The 19,802-nt window shown below is 48.2% G+C and overlaps 2 protein-coding genes across 4 annotated transcripts in view; one reads left to right on the forward strand and one right to left on the reverse strand.

Annotated features, from left to right (window-relative positions):
* The first annotated feature begins 170 nt into the window (after positions 1-170).
* LOC144175968 (uncharacterized) lies at positions 171-14,686 on the forward strand. Of its 3 annotated transcripts, XM_077705048.1 has the most exons (5): positions 2,146-2,387; positions 3,040-3,145; positions 3,604-5,567; positions 6,930-7,128; positions 8,273-14,686. In XM_077705048.1, the coding sequence occupies exons 3-4, from the start codon at positions 5,386-5,388 to the stop codon at positions 7,087-7,089; spliced, it is 342 nt and encodes a 113-aa protein (XP_077561174.1). In that variant the 5' UTR covers positions 2,146-2,387; positions 3,040-3,145; positions 3,604-5,385; the 3' UTR covers positions 7,090-7,128; positions 8,273-14,686. The 3 variants fall into 3 exon arrangements, with proteins under 3 accessions (XP_077561176.1, XP_077561174.1, XP_077561173.1); XM_077705050.1 differs by lacking the exons at positions 2,146-2,387; positions 3,040-3,145 and adding an exon at positions 171-365; XM_077705047.1 differs by having other exon boundaries at positions 2,146-3,145.
* A 2,934-nt stretch (positions 14,687-17,620) lies between these two features.
* The window catches only part of Msk (importin-7 msk), a 36,764-nt gene continuing 34,582 nt past the window's right edge, over positions 17,621-19,802 (reverse strand). The window contains exon 11 of the mRNA XM_077705051.1: positions 17,621-18,754. Within this exon, the coding sequence (XP_077561177.1) occupies positions 18,663-18,754 (92 nt within the window). The 3' untranslated portion in view covers positions 17,621-18,662. The remainder of the gene's footprint in view (positions 18,755-19,802) is intronic.

Here is a 19,802-nt window from a genome sequence, read left to right on the forward strand (position 1 = left end):
AAACACCTTAAGCTTATAGAAATAACCACTACGAAAATATTATTTCCGTGTTGCAGTCATAGGGGGTACGTCCTAACGTAACTAAACGACTAAACCTCGCATCGGTACTGTGATCAACTTTAGTTTCGTTTTGACCATAGCTTTAGCTTTTGGATCGGACGTCTGCCGCTGTTGGCGTCAGCTGTTTGCGTGTGCGATGTTTCGGCGTGAAAAACTTGGATCGTGCAATCGATCGCGTGCAAGATTTGTGCGTGCCTACACCGAGTGATGTGCCAGTCGGGGACAGACCTACCGGCGTGCGACGGTGCGAGATCAAGGTGTTGCCCGCCAGACTCGCGCGAAGGACGTAGCGCTCCCCGCCGAAGGTCTAAGACTGTCTCCACTGCGTAGCGTTCCTTATCGCCTCTGCTCTCTCGATCCCGGTCGTCGTGGTCCCGCGTATCTTTAATCAGCACACCCGTTCGTTAATTATGAGCCTATCGGCACTCGCTGGAGAAAAAAAACTACGTGCGGATCAGGGCACTTGCGCACGGTTTCATCTTGGTCGGGGTTGGAGGTGGGGCGAGGTGCCCGTTGTATAACCGCTGTAGTGGCACTTTTTTGAGCGAGGCTTGCCCGGATTTCGTGTCCCGATTCTGGGAGGGGCTGCATGCACACATTCCTTGCTTGTTGCGCAATCGTTTGCACCGGCCGGATTATTTGCGTTCGTGCTTGCCCTGAACTCGAGATGCGTTCACGCTAGAATGAATGACTTCCTATTATGCACGCGTTTGGAACGCAACTATGTATACTTCCGCTAAGTCATTGCAGTTTTTATACTATGCTTCGTGATTTACTTGCACTGTATAGTGTTGAGCAAGTTTTATTCAAAATTTCGACATCAATAGAAGGACATTTTCTTTGGTACAGCTGCAGCACGATTTGTTTATTAATGTCTTAAGTCATACATGATTTGTATCCATCTGTGGTAGCAGCTGGTATACCTGCTAAAAAACAAAACAATACACCGAAGAAAAAATTATTACTTGCATGGATCCATAAATCCACTAGGTGACATTTTTTTTACAAGAAAAAATCAACAGAATATCTTACTAAGAACTATAAGCAGCGATTTAGAAAGTGCGAATTCTAAACAAGCAAGTACAGAAAATGCACACTTATTTGTAGTCATATATTTGTCAATGCTATTGCTCACTTGTACCAGTTCTAAATGCACAAATCAGTGTATTTATGTCTGTAAATTGCCATAAAAAATATATACTACAGTAGTTCCTTAAATGCAAATGAAACAAGTGTTGAATTTCTTTAAAATTTTGCTACATGCTAAATGTGAACCTTCTAAGAACTGAAGAAAATTTTATTGGCCCCATGTTTCTGTCTAAGGAGATGAATTCACAGCGTTATATTGGTGCTTATATATGTGTACAAATCACATGTGCTGTTTTTTTATTTCCATGTAGTACAATACTGTAGTACAGATATGAAAATGTGTTTTGAAAGGGGTGTTTCAACAATACATCTCTATCGTGGGCCTTGACCCTGTTCCCCTGTGCAGTTTTCCATTGTGCCACAAGTTTGGTGCTCGAGTGCATCAAGTACGGTTCATTGCTAAAGCTTCACGGGGCTATTGGTGCAACGCTATACACAAGGATAAAATTTAATTTCTCACAGCTACCGTAGTTTTGTACTCCAACGACTTCACTTCCTCAATTTTTATTGGTTGCTCTGTGCAGCATAGTTGTGCAGGTGATTCCAAGATGAGAACCGAAAACAGGTATACAGCAGACTCCCGTTAATGACAAATGGAAGGGACCGTAAAAATGTGTTCATATTATCAAAAATTCGTCTTAAGCAGAGGTTTTTTTGCATTGTGGCCGCATTACAAGAGAGCAACAGTGTTGTTCGTCTTAACGGGAGTCTGCCGTGGTTGCATAAACTTCCACCCGAACTGTGCAGACACTGCTGCAGAGTGAAGCTGACCCTCCTCTCACACATGGCTGGCTCTTCTTGCCAGCGCCTGCACGCGGTCACGCCTACATCGTTTACCTGGCTTTAGTCCGTGCTTGAATTGATATCAGGGACTGCTTTCACCAATTAACCAGTTGATAAAATTACATGGCAAATAATGCATTAACTGAGTAATCAGCTTCCCAGGTCCACTGATGAGAGTGCATGAAGGAGAAATGCACCAAGTGCTGCCCGTTGGAGATTATCAACAAGCATGCAGGCAAAATTCTATTTCGTTTTAAACCAGTTACAGTTTTTTGTATTATTTTATTTCTTTCAGGCTCAGTCCAGGTTTGGGATCATGCTTGCTGGAGGAATATCTGGTCAGGCTTAGGTTCACTTCCAGCAACATTAACTTTTCAGGCTTGGTTTGTGAGAAGGTATTTCGCCTTCTATGTCGATACGTGTACATGAATTAACCAGAGGTATTTTCCATATAGCACATTTCACTTCACGCTGCAAGAGCCTGAATTGCACGGAAAATGCGTTATTACTAACCTTTCAGTTCATTATACAATGAATTGAAAGTGGATCCTTATTTATTCATTCACTTGATAGCTCATTGTTCGTGCAATATTTTAGAACTTTGTTTCGGCACCGTGAGGCTTATTCTCATGGCCTTACTTTCCTAGCAGAAACACAAAAGTGAAAAGTCAGAGGACGGAAGGAAGTAACACAAGCTAGCAGCACTTCTTTGTGCTCTTTCCATGTCCATCTTCTGTTCATGTGCAGTTTTCACATCCCATTTCAGCGTTACTTCAGTGTCAGCCCAACTTTTAGTAATTACTTTCCTAGCAACCTTTTGTTGAGCAGTCAAATAACATGTATTAATGCCCTTGCTTTGTTTCTGGTTGTTGATTCATTCCTTCTTTTTTTGCACCATTAAATGGCCTTTGTGGTTGTCTCAGTTGGTAAAATGATTGCCCTTGGTTCAAGACCACATGTGTATGAGCTCGCACTAAGATGAACTTTTCCCTATAGCTGCGAGAGTTTGTTAATTAAAGCTGCTTTCTTCTCTGTTGCTTCACGTAGCTATACACTTGCACAGATGCTAATTATTCTTTTCTTGGAAACGGATTGTGAGGAGCAGTTTCTGTGTGCTGCAACCTAAGAGTTTCCAAGCAAACATCAAGAGGAGGTTGGTTCTATTCATTTCACCACAAAATCAAGGTTCCAATGAGAGCGCAGTGCAGTGGAGCTACACCAGCGCTATGAGATGTTAGATTAGACTGGACCGTTTTGGGGGTGTTTACCGTGAGCTTAAATTTTATATGCAGGACTGTTCTGTGTATTGCGTCATCACTTGCGTTTTAGGCAATCCTGTGATACTCCCTGAACCATTTGTAACAACATTCCCATTGGTAATCAGTGCGTGATCCTTGAAAGCAGTCACACCATTCAATGTTGAACAATAGTTCGGAATAGTTCCCCCTCCCCCCCCTCCCTCGAAATCACTGTTGTTCTGCCCTTGGCAATGGAGAGGGGAGAGCTGCCGCTGCGAAATGGTTCTTCAGAACTGCTCATAGATTGCTTTGCATGCTTTTTCTTTTGATTACGAGCTCCTTGCTAACTGGCAATTCTTCCATTTTGTTACAGGTGTTGTGTGTGGTTCAGAGGGAGCGCCTTCCAGAAGCTCAGATCTACTTGTATGCCTCCAAAGCAGAGAAGCAGCACGGAACACATTCACTGTGCAACACGGGCCTCCAGCATGATGCTGCTTTGATGATGATGATGCTTTGTGTTACTTGTTCAAGTTCCCCCGATGGAAGGCCCAAAGTTGACGTGGCCGTCGTCAAAATTACTTTTATGCAAGGAATGCGAAGCCGTAATAAAAGGCCCATGCACTGCATTTTGACGACGACTAAAGCTAGCTTCAGTTTCACACGCTGCTTGCAGTATCGAAGCATTCGTGTACAGTTACGTGCTTTGGTCAACATGCTCGGGACTGTGGTGGACTCCTGCTAAACACTGAGCAGAAGCTTTTGGCATCTCTCTCTCTCCAGAGAAATAATCAGTATATCTCGATCACCCTCACTTCTGTTAGTCCAAGCAATGTGATTGCCCTGTTTTTCAACTCAGTGCATTGCAGGTAATACTGCTTTATTTTGCCACAAACGTGGGTTGTGGGTAATCGCCGTTGCTTTTCACCCAGTGGAGTCATTTCCCTGCCCCCACCAAAACAGCTGCTGCAAGCAGTATCATAGGCAACACCTCAGAGTTTACCATGTTGGTGCAGCCACCAATCATTGATGAAGTTCTGTGCTACTGCACTCGCTAGAAGAGTACTTAGTACCATATTTTCCTGCCTTTAAGTGGCACCCCTGCATCCCTTTATGATGTAGCTACTTGTATGAAGACATTGTTGTGTGTGTGGCACTGCCATTCAAACCCTTTCCCCCAATTCATTTGTGTCGATGTGTTTGCATTGCATTAGGTGCACCAACGAGAATGTTGCAGAGGAGTTAATACTTTCACTGCATTTAAATACTATACATACAAGGTGGATTACACCACGGCCTCTGGTTAACCATTCTCATTAACAAACCATGATCAGGATGGCTCACAAACCTTGCTTTGCAAATGGAAACGCGGGGCTGTAATTTCACCACGCTGCCTTATAAACTATGCGAAATTACGAGGCAAACAGGAAGGTGTGGTGCGGACAACATGGGTAAAACTATGCGGTACTAAAGTTCATTCAACCAAAAACGTCTCCACGGCTTGCAAAACCACAAAGAAATTTTAGCAAGGAAAAAGAAGCACTCAGCTGAATTGGTTGTTTAATAGGTGGGTACTACTTGATGAATATTTTGATGGTTGCTGCGAGCCTACTTGCTTCCCTCTATTTTCACCAGTGACTGTTTCACGACCGGGTGCCATTTGTGCGGCATGTGCACCTTTAGCAACAAATGAAATCTAAAGAGGGCACCACACAACAAAACATGTATTTTAGCAATTTTAGTGGAAGTGTTGGATAACAGCACAGCTTAATTAAGAAAGAGAGCAGTAAGGTTGAGGAGTGCATGTGAGCCAAGACCAGACACTTGCAGATATAGTACCACAGATTGTTCGAAATCCCACGAATGAAGAAGGTCTTGGAATTTGTGTGTTCAGGCTCTTATTTTCCCTTCTGAGCACACCTCTGTGGTTTTCTCGATTCCATGCAACCCTCCCCCTTCCTTCCTTGAGCAGAGACGTATCAGGAAAGTTGGCATCTCACTGAGGCGTCTCCTTTCGCTTTCTGCCAAACCCGAGAGGGGCTGGTGCACGTGAGGCTGCCCTGGTGTCCGCACCGGAAGGGTGCGTGCCAAGTGGCTTTCCCCCCCTCCCTCTCCCCCAGGAGACGGCGGTGGCAGCAGCCAGCAGCAGCACAAGGGGATGAGCTGCTCGCGGTGCGGGGAGGCCCTGGCGACGGCGGGCCAGTTGCGGTGCCACCGTTGCGACCGCAGGCCCCCCGTGGGGCACGGCCGCTACTCGTGCCGCTACTGCCACTTCACGTGCAGTGACCGGCTCGAGCACAGCCTGCACCAGGCACAGCACCTCAAGGACCGGCCCTTCAGGCGAGCACCACTCCCACTGCTCGTCTTTGCATTTTAGGCTTGAAACGCCCCGAGGCCAGCTGTCCGAGGTTGGGGGGTCGCTGATTGTGAGAGGACTGTCGCTGCTGACAGGTGAACAGGCGGAGTTCGTTGGTGTGTGGGGGGGGGAGCGTGCGACAGTGATAACATCGTAACAGCTTGGGTTATGCGAGGTTCAGGAAGACAGTTTGAAATTCACTGAAGCTTGATGTCGGGCTGGTTGGTGTAACGTGCTTCTGAAGGTAGGTTCCACTTGTTATGATCAGAGAGACGGGCACAGGAAAAAAACATACACTTTCACGAGAAGACGGCACACTAAAAACCGATTCATAAGCCGCCTTAACGAATCAGTTGTTAGTGCACCATGTTCTCGTGAAAGTGCACATTTTCTTCCTGTGTCCGTCTCTGTGATCATAACAAGTGCAACTTACCTTCAAAAACAGTTTGAAAGCATTGGGTAAACCTTGCGATACTGACTACATTGCCTCAGACTTGTGAGAGAATGTCTCACATATGCGACACAATTGCTTACCAGTTTTTCATACATCTATTTTTCCCCCGAAAGGTGCGTGTGTAAAACAGGAGTCGGCAGAGTAACTTTGCCCAGTTTATAACATGCGCAAGATACGTGTGTGGAATAGCGTGCAGCAGCACATCTTAGTTGTGCTGGGGAGCGTAATCTGCTCTGGAATGACTCGCACCCATGCAGGGACCACACTGCTCCCAGCTAGCTAGGCCACTCGCGTTAGCAGCAAAACTCGGAGCACTTTGTGGGTGCCGTGATGATTTGTACGCATCTGCTGACTCCACCGTTTCTAGTCATCGCGCCGTTCTCTGTTGCCCCCATTCTACTCGAAGTGCAGCTCTTGTCAGTTTACGTGCACATGCTGCAAAAAACCTAGTGGTGACTACCACAAAGCTAGCACTGGCGTGCCTGTTTGAGCTGTAGTGAAGAGGGCTTGGTCCTTTGAGGAGACCAGTGCTTGCCTTTTCTTGGCCCACAATGGGTAGCCACTCTAGCCTCCTTCGTGATAGCACAAAAGTGGCGGCCCTCACGTCGTCTCTGATAACATGGGGCGATGTTATCGCGCGTGACAGTGGGGCTCTTCAATTTACAGTCTCGGACTCACCGCGAATAGTCCGCGGGTAGTCCACAGGTAGTCCAAGGATTCCCCGAAGTCACAGGGATACATGGGAAGATCGAATGCCGGACTGCTTCTCGGGGAGTCCGCTGTGAGTCCGAGACTGGAAATCGAAGAGCCCCAGTGCAAGGCGATGAGAGAAGCTACACACACGTCGTCCAGCCGCTGCTAGACGGTGTCCCCTTCCCCCGTGTGGTTGCAGCTGCGGCGTGTGCGGCAAGGCGTTTGCGCGCAACAGTGACCGCAACCGGCACGTCAAGATCCACACGGGCATCCGGCCCTTCCAGTGCGACCTGTGCTCCCGAAAGTTCCGCCAGTCCTGGCACCTGCAGTACCACCGGAGCACCCACCCGGACGCCTGACGACAGCACCTCTGCTGCTGCTCATGCTGGGGGCCACGGGTGAGCACTCTACTACTCTCCACAGGGGGGCACAGGCCTGCAACAGTAGCTGCAATCTCCTTAGCACTGCTTGCTCGTGATACCAGTGCTCAATAGCTGTTCGCCTCTTCTCGTCTATTCATTCAACAAACCCCTCTACATCCATAGTGGGGGGCCTTGGCTGTGATGCCACAGGCAGCTTTGAGCAGGAATACATTCAAATCATCATAAGGGCACTCAAAAATGGAGGAAAGTATCTGTACTAATGGCTAAACCGGTAGACCAGTGGGCCTCAGCCTCCTTGTCTGCATGGTCCTTAATTCGCTGAACTCTCCTCCTTCATTTTACTTCTTCAGGTGACCAAACCAAGCTTGCCAACACACTGTCTCTTCTGCTGAGCATGCGATTTCAAGTTGGCATTTTGCACAACACTTCAGCTGTGTGGAAAAGCCAGGCACACAAAACGCGGTCGTCAAACGGAGGCAGGCATGGGCAAAACTAAGCAAGCCAGCCTTCTTTTTTGTGGAGTTCCAGGAACAGAGTGGGTAACACATAATGGTAATAGTACATAAATGAGCAATTTCACTTTGTGACACGCCATCTGCAGTTTTTTTGCATTTTAAACATCTTATTGAAGCATTTTGTATAATAAAAACCAAGCCATTTTGATTTAGGTTTTGTTCAAACTTCAAAAATCCAAAACTTCGAAGCTTGTACTTTTTTGCACTGCTTGATGCTAGTGCTTGCTTCAGTACGAGTGAGCACTCATTTTTAAAACAATATTGATTGCACGAACTAAAACACCACGTGAAAAACAGTGTCTCCACTTAAATCAGGCACATTTATTTCACCAAGCGGCGTGCATTGTTCCGCTGCCGCAAGCATCACTACTTCATGCTTCGATGTTCAAAGCTCGGATGCACTTTCAGTCATGTTTTAAGTGGAAATGGTACTGCTGTGAACACATCGTGCTACCTGGTAGCTTGAGTGCAGAAGGGTGTGCAGGAAAGACTGGCTGTCACTTGCTCAGACCGTTGGAGAGAGGCAGCAGCGTGGCTTGATAAGCGAGGCTTGTCTGATGCTGTATTTTGACGCCCTTCACAGACACTGCACACCCATCCTCTGCATCCTGCCAACGCATTCTACCGACCGTCTCCACACGCAGGTTTCTGATGTCCCGAGCACGGCCCACCGAGCCGAGATCTGAGCATCCTCCCACGCTGCGTGTGGCTTCTTTGGCGACTACTCCTATGCGAGCCCCGAAGCCCTCAGGCTGGGCCCAGTGCCCGCCCCTTGTGCACCCTCCCACCAGGCCTGCTGGCTGTGCCACGCCAGCCAGGGAACTCGAGGCAATTGCTGCCCGAGGAGGCCACTGCTGCTACTCAAGGGATCCGTCTCCCTCCCTGGCACTCAAACCTCGCTGTCTGTCGCGTCTAACGCTGCCTCTGGTGGGAGCACTCGAGTGGCCAGTGTTTGTCTCAAGCGGCGGTGGCTCCCCCTATCCCCTTCCTCCGACATCTTACTTTTGATGAGAAAGCATTAGGTGGTCCATTGCACAAAAATGCTGGCGTGAAATGCCCACTTGGCTGCGACGGGTCCCACATTCCGTGCCTCAGAAACAAAGCACAGAGATAAAAAACGTGGAGGCGTGCACAGAGACACGTGGCAAAGTGATTAAATTTAAGCCTAGCTTCACACCCTGGCCTCTCCCCTCACCCTGCGGCGCGGCAGTCACCGGCAAGCCAGGCTTTTCGAGCTCTGCACAGTTCAGCTGGACACGTTTTCACATTCAGAACTCATAAGTGCTGAGGCGGCCTCAGATTTTCTTTAGTTTGCCTCCCAGCAACATTGCGCATACCATGTTGAACAAGCTGAACTGCATGATCCGCTTTGCCTGCAAAATCTGGCTACCAAATTAGTCAACGGCTGTTTTGAGCTCCCATCTTTTGTTGTTGCCGCTGTTGTTCATCACCCAGACAGTCATGCACATAGCGCTGTGATGGGCCGAGTAAAAATTAAGGGAAACCTTCTTGCAGCAGACTTTGGTCCTGTGTTCCAGGTAACATTTAGACAAACACAAACGTTTAAAAATAGTTTCTATCATCCAACTTAATGCAGCCTCGAAAAAGAAACAAAAAAATCAAATTTGCAGTTTATCAAAAATGCTCTCGTCAAACACACCCCAACCACTAGTCTGCATCATTCATCCTGTTAACTGAGCGAAGTGGTGCATTGTACTCCCACATGGAGTTCAAACGTCGAGCTAAGTAAGGCAGGTAATACTCAACACAATGCTGACAGTAAACAAACAAGAGATCAGTACCTCCTCACCACAGCTTTTTGGTGGGGCTGCGTTTTTGAAGTGATTGCGGTGAAGTGATTTTTCAGATTTCGGTACGCCCTCCTTTACCGTCCGCCCTGTGGTTTGTTTCTCGATAGAATGCAAAGTTTGCGAAAACTGTCCTCAACACTGACTCACCCCAAGGCCTAGGAACACGTACGTCGGCAGCTTTGCAAAGGGTCGCAGTGGTTTTACGGGGGGCCAGAGAGGCAGGAATGCACAGGATCAACCTCAAATGTCAACAAGGCAGTTTTTGAAGCTGTTTCAGCATTTCCCATCGCCGTTGCCCAACACATTCTCCAGCCGTAACACCTAAGCACTCCGTGCCAAAATGTCTTTTTTTTTTTGCCAAGATAAATCCTTGGTATTGATATCTGCCATCACAGATCTGAGATGAAACAAGTCAACTTAAAGCAAGGGGAGCCCTTTATGGCGACTGCAAGGCAGGGATACTATTAGCTGTTGCAAGCTCAACAATGCCAAAACATGTGCACATGGATGATAAAAGGCTCAGGATATATTGCCAGCACCCAAAGAAGCCCAATATCTCCGGCGCATGCAACTGCCGACTCCTGTTGCTGTAACAGGCGAGTTTCTGCACACTTCCAAACCACCACTGCCCCTTTTTCATATGGCCTGTTAGGGTTTTCAGCTTGGCCAGTTAGAAATGTGTGTTGGTTGAAATTTTCCGTTCCAGAGGCAAGGGTTTCTGCGGAATTAAAGTTAAAGGGGCCACACAGGCAAAGTACAAGTTCGTTTTATTCCACAGATTTCGTGTGTTAAAGTTCCCCTAGCACTTGTGCGGCAGCAAATATTGCCGTATTCACTGAGAAATTAACCAATTTAGGCTAAAATCTTGATTCTCCCACCAAATCGTGAGTTCCCGTGACGTCTGCCATAAAGTCATAAGAGCGCAAGTTCAAACGAACTTCCGCTGCGTCATTCAGCTCTGCAGCCTTGCCTGCCATCAGTCTCACTAGCATACTCATCCACGGACCATTGTCCGCCGTTGCTTTGTTTTTGACCGTATTTCCACCTGGCTTGTTTTTGTTACTGTAGAAAGTAATCGTTTCGTGAAACACGGGGTATCCTCGACAAACAGGGTCAACAGGCCCGACAAAGACAACATCGCTTGCGCCATTCAGCCAGTGTGGTGCGAGACAACTCCAAAGTGGCAGAATGCTGTGCAGCTAAAACAAGCACAGTGCATCAGTACTTGTATGCTTACGTGCATTTTCGTAACTTTCATTGTTTATACCACCATTCTTATTGCTGTAAAGTGAATATGCATTACATTTAAGTGCAAATAGCTCGTTCGGAAAGCTTATAAGTGCTGCCTAATTTGCATTTGCTTTTGCTGGCCTCAACCAATCGCACAGCCGGGCACATATGATATCATAGGTTCTGTTGCGCGAAATGAGCTAGTGGGTTGCACGGCCATTCCCTTTTTTTCCTAATTATATAGCTTATTTGAGCTGAGTGTGTGTTAAAAGTGGTGTCAGTAGGATTCTAACAACACAATCTTTCGAATGAACCAAACTCGTGCTTTATCTGCATGGCCCCTTGAAGGTTGTGGGTGACACCCAAGTGCAACTGTCCACATTCTAAAAGGGGACAAAGTGCCTTTCCCGAAGTAACTTTGCCGTATGCGGTGTAGCTTGAAAGTGGCAGCCCTGGCTTTGCACACGGGGAAGCTTGTCTTGGTGAGCTTGTTGACCCTGACTCCTCTTTAAAGCAAGGAACTGTATCCACACCATGTGTTCAGCACCCTCTCCACTTTTTCCAAGCCTGCCAGGTTTTATTGTATTTTACTTGGGAACCTGATTTTCAGCTAACGAGCATTGTTTCACTCCACCCGCAGTAAGAGTGTCGTTTTGCAAAAAGCAGCATCGTCCATTATAAATGAACAGCTGCAAGCCTCAGCAAAGGTGCTGTATTTATTCAATTATACAGCGGTCACATTTATAAGGCAAGGGTGCAGTGCAGAAAGTAAAACAATCGACATATATATATATATATATGTATACACTGAGCTTCGAATACAAGGAGGGCAATGAGTTTGGGACTATGGGTTTTGAGAAAAAACATCGCCTTATATTTGAATAGATACGGTACACACAAGGACAGTGTGGTGAGCAGGGTGAAGGCCGTTGCAAGAGGCGAAATCAGTTTGGCGACCCCAATCTGCCATGCAATCTGGATAACAATGCTGGAGCAGACCTCATCGCATCGATCAGAATGACCGCCCGTAGATATTTTCTGTAGATTCTGTTAGCAGCTGCTTTTTGAGCACTGCTCTAATTTACAGCCACCAACCTTTGTTCTTCTGCTCGCATCTCGGAGTGTGCTTGCGAATCACAACTTCAAAGTGGTATTTGCACTCAGAGATGACATTTGATTGCTGTGCTCCAGTAAAGACGTGAAGACTGCAATGCGAGATCAACTAAAAAAAAAACAAAAACAAAGAGTAGCGTGGTAAAGCAGAGAGCAGCGCCTTTGCACCACACCTTAGACAGGAGGAGCCCCATGTTGCTTGTTGAGTAGTAATCTGCAGTCGCAACATTTTCCCACCTTGGTTGCACGATCCCTGTGGACAGGAGGGTTGTTTGCATTGCTTTAGTAGTGTACCTTGTTCTGTGACGTTCTAGAGTACCGATGTACACATATGTTGCTTTGTTCACGACGGCTGCCCATAAGGCGCTCTATTTTAATCTTATTTTTGTTTGTTTACATGTTGTCGTATTTATTGTAGCAAAGGTGCGAGCTGCATTATTACTGTCGGGTAAAAAAATCACTGGCACCCTGTGTAGTGGGAGAGCTGCAACAGCAGAATGTCTTTTCACTCCTATCTAGTCTGACATTACTGTGATCATGCCTGGGAACGAGCGGATGGCGTGGGCAGTGAAATACCCAAATGATCAAGCTCCAAGGAGCCTAAAGCTTTGTTTCGCACAGTCAGCTTCAGGCACATGCAAACTACTATTTATAATTGTTTGTGTTGACCCTTTTTTTGATGTTCTGTCAACCGGTGTTATCGTAGCGCATCAGCCGGTGCTTAAGGAAAAGGTTGCTGCAGAAACGGCGAAAGCAGCACTTTGTATGCAGCTTCGTGACACAGCTGCGATTGAGTTAGCTGCTACTGGAAAGAGCTTTAGTTGTGCTTCAGAGGTCCATAGTTATTGAAGAAGTCCCGTACCTGAACAACATGTTAGTCGCTGCGTTGAGGCAAGCGGGCCCCAGGGCGCCACGATGCAGAGTGTTTCCAGCCAATGTACAATGCATCACATGAAAGCATCAACACAAAATGTCGGCAGGCAGTTTGGCAGCAACAGGTTTAACAGCTTTCTGTGCTGTGAAACAAGTTGTCTTTCTTGGGTGCGTTTGTGCCGTCCAGATGTGCTCCCTCGCGTACTGTATTGCACTCGATGAAGTCGAGGGTTTGACGGAAACCCGTCTGGTCGGGAAACATGTTGGAGTAAAAACGGAGACACCGACCAAAAGAATTGGCCACTGGTGTGGCCAAAAGCACTCACTGGGCAAAATCAAACCCAGCTTATTTGTGGCTAAATTCCCAGCTGGTTCCGGCCACCAATTTCTCCTCAGTAACGTGCCATCAGGTGCAAGAAACTCGCACTGGCACATGACAGCCACGTCACGGACTATCAAAGAGTGCCGACATTTGGCTAGTACGAAACAATCACCCAAAATTTTAAACTCAGGCTTACTTCTGAGTGCAGTGCAGTGCTGTGGCTGTCCTCAGCTTCCTGAATGAACCACAGGGAAAGAGAGTGGTTGTTGCTGAATTGCCACTAAACATCGTACTGGCACTGTTTGCCACGCTGGAAAAGACTGGGCAAAGCCAGAAACAAATGCGCTCAGTGAGGCGATGTGACCCTGTTGTGATTCTGAATTTAGGGCATTTCTTACGTTACACTCACGAATGCACGTTTTCAGTTAACTAATGAGCTTGCGTAAATACGCTGGCAGCAATCAGTTGCAGGGTTGGCAAGTTACACTGACTGCAAAATTGTGCATGAAAGCAAAATATTACAGCGGAGTCGGCAAGCAAATGAGTGGTTGCAACCACCAAGGTCTGCGCGAAGCCTCGACATGTTATGTAACATTGTCACACCACAAGCAATGTGGTTGTTTTTGCCAAAAAACTGTTTGGTTACTTTTCACAAAGCAGCTGCAAGTGCGTGTTCATATTCTAGTCGCAAATGAACATTGAGAGGACTGAACGAGTGCACGCATGCCCACTAAAACGAAATGTTGCTGCTTAGCCTCCACCATAGAGGGTAGCACTCGCCACATTGTCACTGTCAGAGTGCACTATTGGGAAAACGTTTCCAGCACAAATGAGAGTAAAACTGCAGCTTGGAGAACAAAGTACGGCGGAAAATGCAGCGTCTCTTTTTGGCCTCCCAGCGCCACTATGATAGAGCTAATTACTCCGTCACAGCAGCCACCTCGACCTTGTGCTGCTCCTGGCATTGCAGCTACTCGGCACAGAGCGCCAAGCTTTTTCTGAATGGTGCAAAACGTGCCGATGTGGCCAGGTCTTTTCAAGTCATCCTAAATCTCACAACCATACATCCCTGGACATGTTGCCCATAGGCGCAGGCCCTGTCGTCACCAGTAGCACAAAGGTCACGTCAGGGGCACGTTTGACTCGCCCATAAACAGCAAAATCGCTGTGTAACAAGCACCATGGGAACATGCTCGTTTCCCGTTTGGCCAAAAATGCCTCCGGCAGAATTAACAACTATTTAGCTGCTAGTGACAGTAATGGCCTGCAGCTTAGCTTACGTCCAAGGTGAAAAAAAGCCAAAGAAAAGAGTGATAGACTTGTACATTACATTATGTTCACTTCTACAGCTATGTAACGATCTTTTAAGATACCCGTTAGGCACGTGATGCCACACAAGACATACTACACTGGCATCTTGGCAGATAAAAATCGCAAGCAGTACGAGAACGTTAGAAAGCAGTGTGCAAGTTCCTTTGTATAGCACAGTCCTTGACGCATTGCAGAGGACGAAGGCATGCAAATGGGAGCCGATGGCTTCCGTTCGTTGTTAGCTAGTCTGTTGGCGAAAGTGTCACAATGCTCGCTCGATCTGCCACATGCTCTCGTTGTACCGGTTTGGAAGTGCTTTTTTGAACGGCAATTGTATGTGTACTGTTACAAGTGTTGTTACAGTAAAAGAGTTTGTGAAATTTGCCTCCTGCCTCGCATGCACAGTTGCCTTGAATGCCAACCAAATGCATAGATGCTTATGCACGCATCACGTGGTTTGAAAGCTGAGACGTGAAGCTAACTTGTGGGGGGAGGGGGAAGGGGACATACACACACACGCACACCGTGGCATGTTCCTCATACACAAGGTTCTCTCTAAACTTCTTTGCCTCAACATACTGCAAAAGCAAGAACCCAAACAGTGGCGATCAAAGTTTGAAATAGAGAGCATTGTAATCATCGGTGCTTCTCCTTTTTAATGCAAGGCGTTTCTGTGTGGACTCTGTAAAAAAAAAGCTGCCTGTCCATCTGTAAGGCTTCATGTGTCACACTGTTGCCACCCAAAACAGAAGCTCTGCGAGAAAAAAGTTCGCTGGCATTCAGATTGTAACCTGGATCTCTGGGGTTTGAATGCAGGCACTTAAACTACTACTTCGCCGATACCAGTTCATCTCAAACAGTTGTACAAAACATCCACTCTAGTTAATCCATCTGCACGCGTGTTGAAGCACGATATTTGCTATAGCTAGCGAGCAGGTTGACCACGTTTGTATCGGGGCCCTGACAAAAGAGGCGCAAAAAAATGCCTCTGGTGAGATGTCAGCGTTATAGTGAGCTCCGAGCCCATCATCACCAAAAGCAACACCAATGTGTTCTTTCTGTCTGTTCCTTGTGTGCTTTCAAAAAAAGAACTGACACTCGTCAGAAAGTGTGCAGCGTTGCACCATAGTAACATCCGGGCTCCTGCTGCCAAGTGCTTTCCAGATTTGTTTCTGTGCCATTCTTGCCAGCTGATGGGCAACGATGGCACTGCCCTTCATGAAGTGGTGTGTCACGGGTTGGGGGCAATTTCCGACGAGGGTGGGGCAAAATTCGACTTGCAGCACTTTTTCCTCTTCTTGGGCCATGTTTTCGTGCCACCCTCGTTGGGTGGCTCTGCCCAGCCATCAACAAGAGCAAAGGGGCAAATACCTTTGGCGCTCTTGCACTCTGTCCCACTGACCAGTTCCGATCCAGGCTGTGGCCAGGACCATGCAAAGCAGAGTTGTTTCCGTCTGGTGAGCAGATCCCTGCTGGGCTGCAATGAAAAGGAGCCATCCCCAGCATCCCTGCTCAATGTGTTCTCTTCTACAGCAAATGTTGCTAGATGAGAAGGGATGACCACTCTTGCCCATCACTGGCAATGCAAGAATATGGTGAAATGCACAAAGGTCTACAGGGTTCAGGAACTTCTAGAACGGCCACAAAGCTTCCTACTTCCAGCGCCAAACTGCGCAGGAAGTGAATGCATGCACGGGATTTGCACATACATTGGTCCTCGGCACCGTGCAGACCCGGTGGACTGAAGAGCACAACTAGGAGATCAACCTAGGCTCTTTGGACGTCAAGTTTGTTCTCTCTCTTTCACTACCAAGCTGACTAGCTCGAGGTCAGCCACTGATCAAGATGATGGCCTCCACAACGCGCCACTGTGCTTGGGGGCTGGTTGTATACTGATGCTAACAGGTTTATAAGTTTGTGACTTGTTATGCAAATTGTGGCTCAGAAATTGTAGAACGCGTGCCTAAGTCAGTTGACCGAATGCACAAACATGCACTCTCCATATACACGGGCTTAGATGGGATACACGTGCTTGGATGAGCAATGCATGCATTATATCTGTGATGAGAACTCAGCCAAGAACAGAGCAATGGCTTGCCTAAGTATGCCTCCCATGGTTCACCACCCCCTTATCTTTTGGCCCAAACTTTACGACAGTGCTCTAGACAGGTGGGGCACTTTAAGTTACGCTTCGCAAGATTGAAGCAATAAGTCTACCTGTGCCTTGCTATAAGGCCCCCGGTAAGCTCCAATGACATTTCTGAACTTGATGACCGAACAGAATGTGTTGCCGTATTTACCTGCAAACAGTGAACCGACCACAGCAGCCATATGTACCCCCTCTGTGCAAACAGGAAACTGCAGCCCAAAGCCACATTACAGAACCCTGCTGCACTGAACTGATGGCTGCAGAGCCAATGCCTGTTGCCTTCACTGCTGTGATGTTCATCCTTGGCAGCAATGCACGGCCATCAGGGAAGCCATCATCGAACAGGTTCCAATGCACTCGCTGCTCCCGGTATTCCTTAAAGGGCCCCCTCGTTCCAGCACGTCAGCCTTGATGGGCTGCCTTCCGAAACCAGACACGTAGTCCACGGCTGGCCGCTGCTGGTTGCAGCATTTGCATGCCTTCACCTAGCAGCAACAAAGCCTCGGTGCGTGTAACCTTGATACTGAGGGAAAAGAAATGGGGAACACTTACCTGGCACAACGAGGACACCCCCGCAACTAAATGAACAGATTTCTTTAGCTACGAGAATACAGACAGCATTTCTTTCAAAACTGCACCAACTTCCGTGCAGGCCTTGCGCTGTCAGAGGACCTGGGGAAAGGAAATGCAGCAGGAACAGGCAAGGTGGGGCCCACTTCCTTGACTGTGTTGGTCTCCATCGAATCTAGAGCTCTTCCCACAGTTGAGCAAAGGAAATGCTTTAATGGCAGTGACACAGAGAACCACAGCTCATGGCCGCTGTAAAAAGCCCCCCACACACCCAACTCTGCCAATGTGCACTGACCAAAGCTACTGCTTCCAGCCACCCCTGCACGCCTTGTGTCTGAGTGGTTAGCTTACAGCCCACAAACACAGTTACCGTGCCACATATCTGAAAGGCAAACTTGCTTAGTTTACGGCATGTTATCATGTCAGCTGTAGGCAAACTGGGCTCAATCGTGGCTCCGCAGTGACCAGACCGATTCAGGGCAAGCTTTGATCAAAGAAACAAGCTTGTCAACAGCAAGTGTCAATGCCACCCCGTCTGCTGCCACACACTCCGGAGTACACTGCAAACACCTGGTGAGAGAGAACCGGAGTAACGACCACACCACAACACCGCTTAGCATCAATAGGGTTTTTATTTTGTCTGTACTCCACAAGTCCCAATCGTCAACTCGTAACGACACTGGCCCTGCCAGGCATGCCTGCAGACCTTTTTAAGGCAACGTATTTTAGTGAGACAATTTCCCCTGCGCTCTCCTCCTGAGCCGCCTTCGCTTTGTCCCCGCCCCCCGTAGCACACTGTTCGACGATTCTGCAGCCACTGTCCCCAACCCGAGTGCGACGAGAGTGACACAAAAATATCCTCCGGTACCGAAAACACTGTACTCGCACCATCCCCCGGGAAAACACCGATTTTGTACACCAGTGGCTGCCCACATCACACTGCTGGGCACCACTTTGTCGTCTCCTGCCTCCGATAAACCAGTTCTCAGGCCCCACAGGGCACATGCAACGCATTTCTGCAACTGCAATGGAAGAAGAAGAAGAGGGGGGAGAAGGAGGAGGAAAAGGATTAAAAAAAAAAAAAGGAGCGAAGGGCGCCAAGCGAGCAACTGTACAACAAAGCCCCTCCCTGCTATCAAAATACACACGCAAGCATCACACACATGCGCTCACACACGACAAATGGCCCACCCTAGTTTGCTTTCCCCTTCCAACAAAGCAGGCGGCTACAGAAGACGGAAGAAAAACAAAAACTGCGGGGGGCTGCTCCCAGTCACTCTGCAGTGTCTGCAGCACCGAGTCTCGAGAGGAGCCGTTGAGGCCCGTACACATCACCACCACTTCTGCTCGAACTACGCGGCACGGTGCTGGGATCTTCCAGGCTGGCGGAGTGGTGGCACCACGGAGCACTTGTCTCCACCGCGGCACGGCCACCTGTTTCCACTTGGCCGCCGTGTTGGAGGAGGGCGGAGAGTCGTGGAATAGGAACGTTCTGCCCGGCATCCGTGGGGGAAGGGACGCAGACGCTTCCCGCACCGAGCGGGAGAGGGAGCAAGCAGCACATGCGCGGGAAGGGGCGCAAGAAGAGAGGAGGGCAGCAAGGGCAATTAAAAGAGCAGAAGGGCCCAAGACACAGTCCAAGGGGAGGGTTCGAGCTAGCACAGGGGACTGCCACCAAAGTTGAACGACGTCGGCACCGTCTGGTTCTGGAACACGTAGCCACCGCTCTTCTCGATCCGCCTCGACTCTGCGCAACAAGCGTGGTAAAAGAAGGAGGGCGTCAGTGCACAGGGCCAAACCACGTGCAATCGTTTCAAGCACTCCCGCAACGGGACCAGTCAGCAGCTGGGCCCCAACAACGGTTAGCATTGAATAAATATGGCAAAAGCACAGGTGCTCTGCGGGCTACACCTCTGGCCTTGGGAATGGCCCTGCACCTGTACCAAAATTTATCGGCTGTTGCATGCGACTAAGCGGCCACTTCAGCTGCCACTGCAGCGTTTGCTTCCTAACTATTTGGAAGCCAATCGCCATTACAGCTAAACCTGGATGTGACAAACCTCTGTGTAGCGAATTCCAGGATTTGACGAAGTTTTTCCATTACCCATTTCTACCCCTATTGAAGCCCATGTGTTTGCAACCCCTATGTAATGAAGCTGATTAGTTATTGTTTTCTGAACTTTTACTTAAAAATTGGCTGGCGTAACGCACCAACTTACCGAATACAAGCACTACTTCAAGGAGCCAGCAACTACAAAAACATCTATACTCGGTTACAACTCACGAACGGCACCACCTCATGTAGTGTATCACTCCGCCAAAGTGCCAGACCCGTGATGTCAGTGGGCGCGCGTTTTGAAAGGGGTTTGCTATGAATGCGTGATATCGTCTGCCTTGTCTCACGCAGTTTGTTTGTCGTCACTGGAGTCGTTTATAAGCATATTAAGTTCAAAAAATCACGGGAACGGCTCACGCCATGTTCAAAATATTCCCAGTAACGCCCTACTTGCGCCGCGCGGAGAAACATCCGGCTACGGTGATAAAGCACAGCGGCAACTTCCGGTGCCGTTCTTAAGTTGTCACCGAGTATAGAATCGCTGAACACAAAATTAGTCATGGTGATGATGATAAACGAAGTGGCTAGCGCCATCCGATGGCTAACGCAGCACCCACTTAGGTTCCGCTTGTGCAGTGCGACACCACGTCGCAATAAGGGTAGCTACATTAGACCTTTTTTTTTTTTTTTTTTCCCCGCACCGCAAACAGCCGTGCATACCCGCGTCTAAGTGCGGTGT

The sequence above is a fragment of the Haemaphysalis longicornis genome, unplaced genomic scaffold (assembly GCF_048455015.1).
Source record: "Haemaphysalis longicornis isolate Haplotype H1 unplaced genomic scaffold, Haemaphysalis longicornis Haplotype H1 scaffold_3, whole genome shotgun sequence".
Taxonomy (NCBI): Eukaryota; Metazoa; Arthropoda; class Arachnida; order Ixodida; family Ixodidae; genus Haemaphysalis; species Haemaphysalis longicornis.

Bases quoted from the DNA above. Each gene is read 5' to 3' on its own strand.
- LOC144175968 (XM_077705050.1), top strand. From the start codon at position 5,386: ATGAGCTGCTCGCGGTGCGGGGAGGCCCTGGCGACGGCGGGCCAGTTG. The intron at 5,568-6,929 runs GCGAGCACCACT...GTGTGGTTGCAG, and splicing joins CTCAAGGACCGGCCCTTCAG to CTGCGGCGTGTGCGGCAAGG.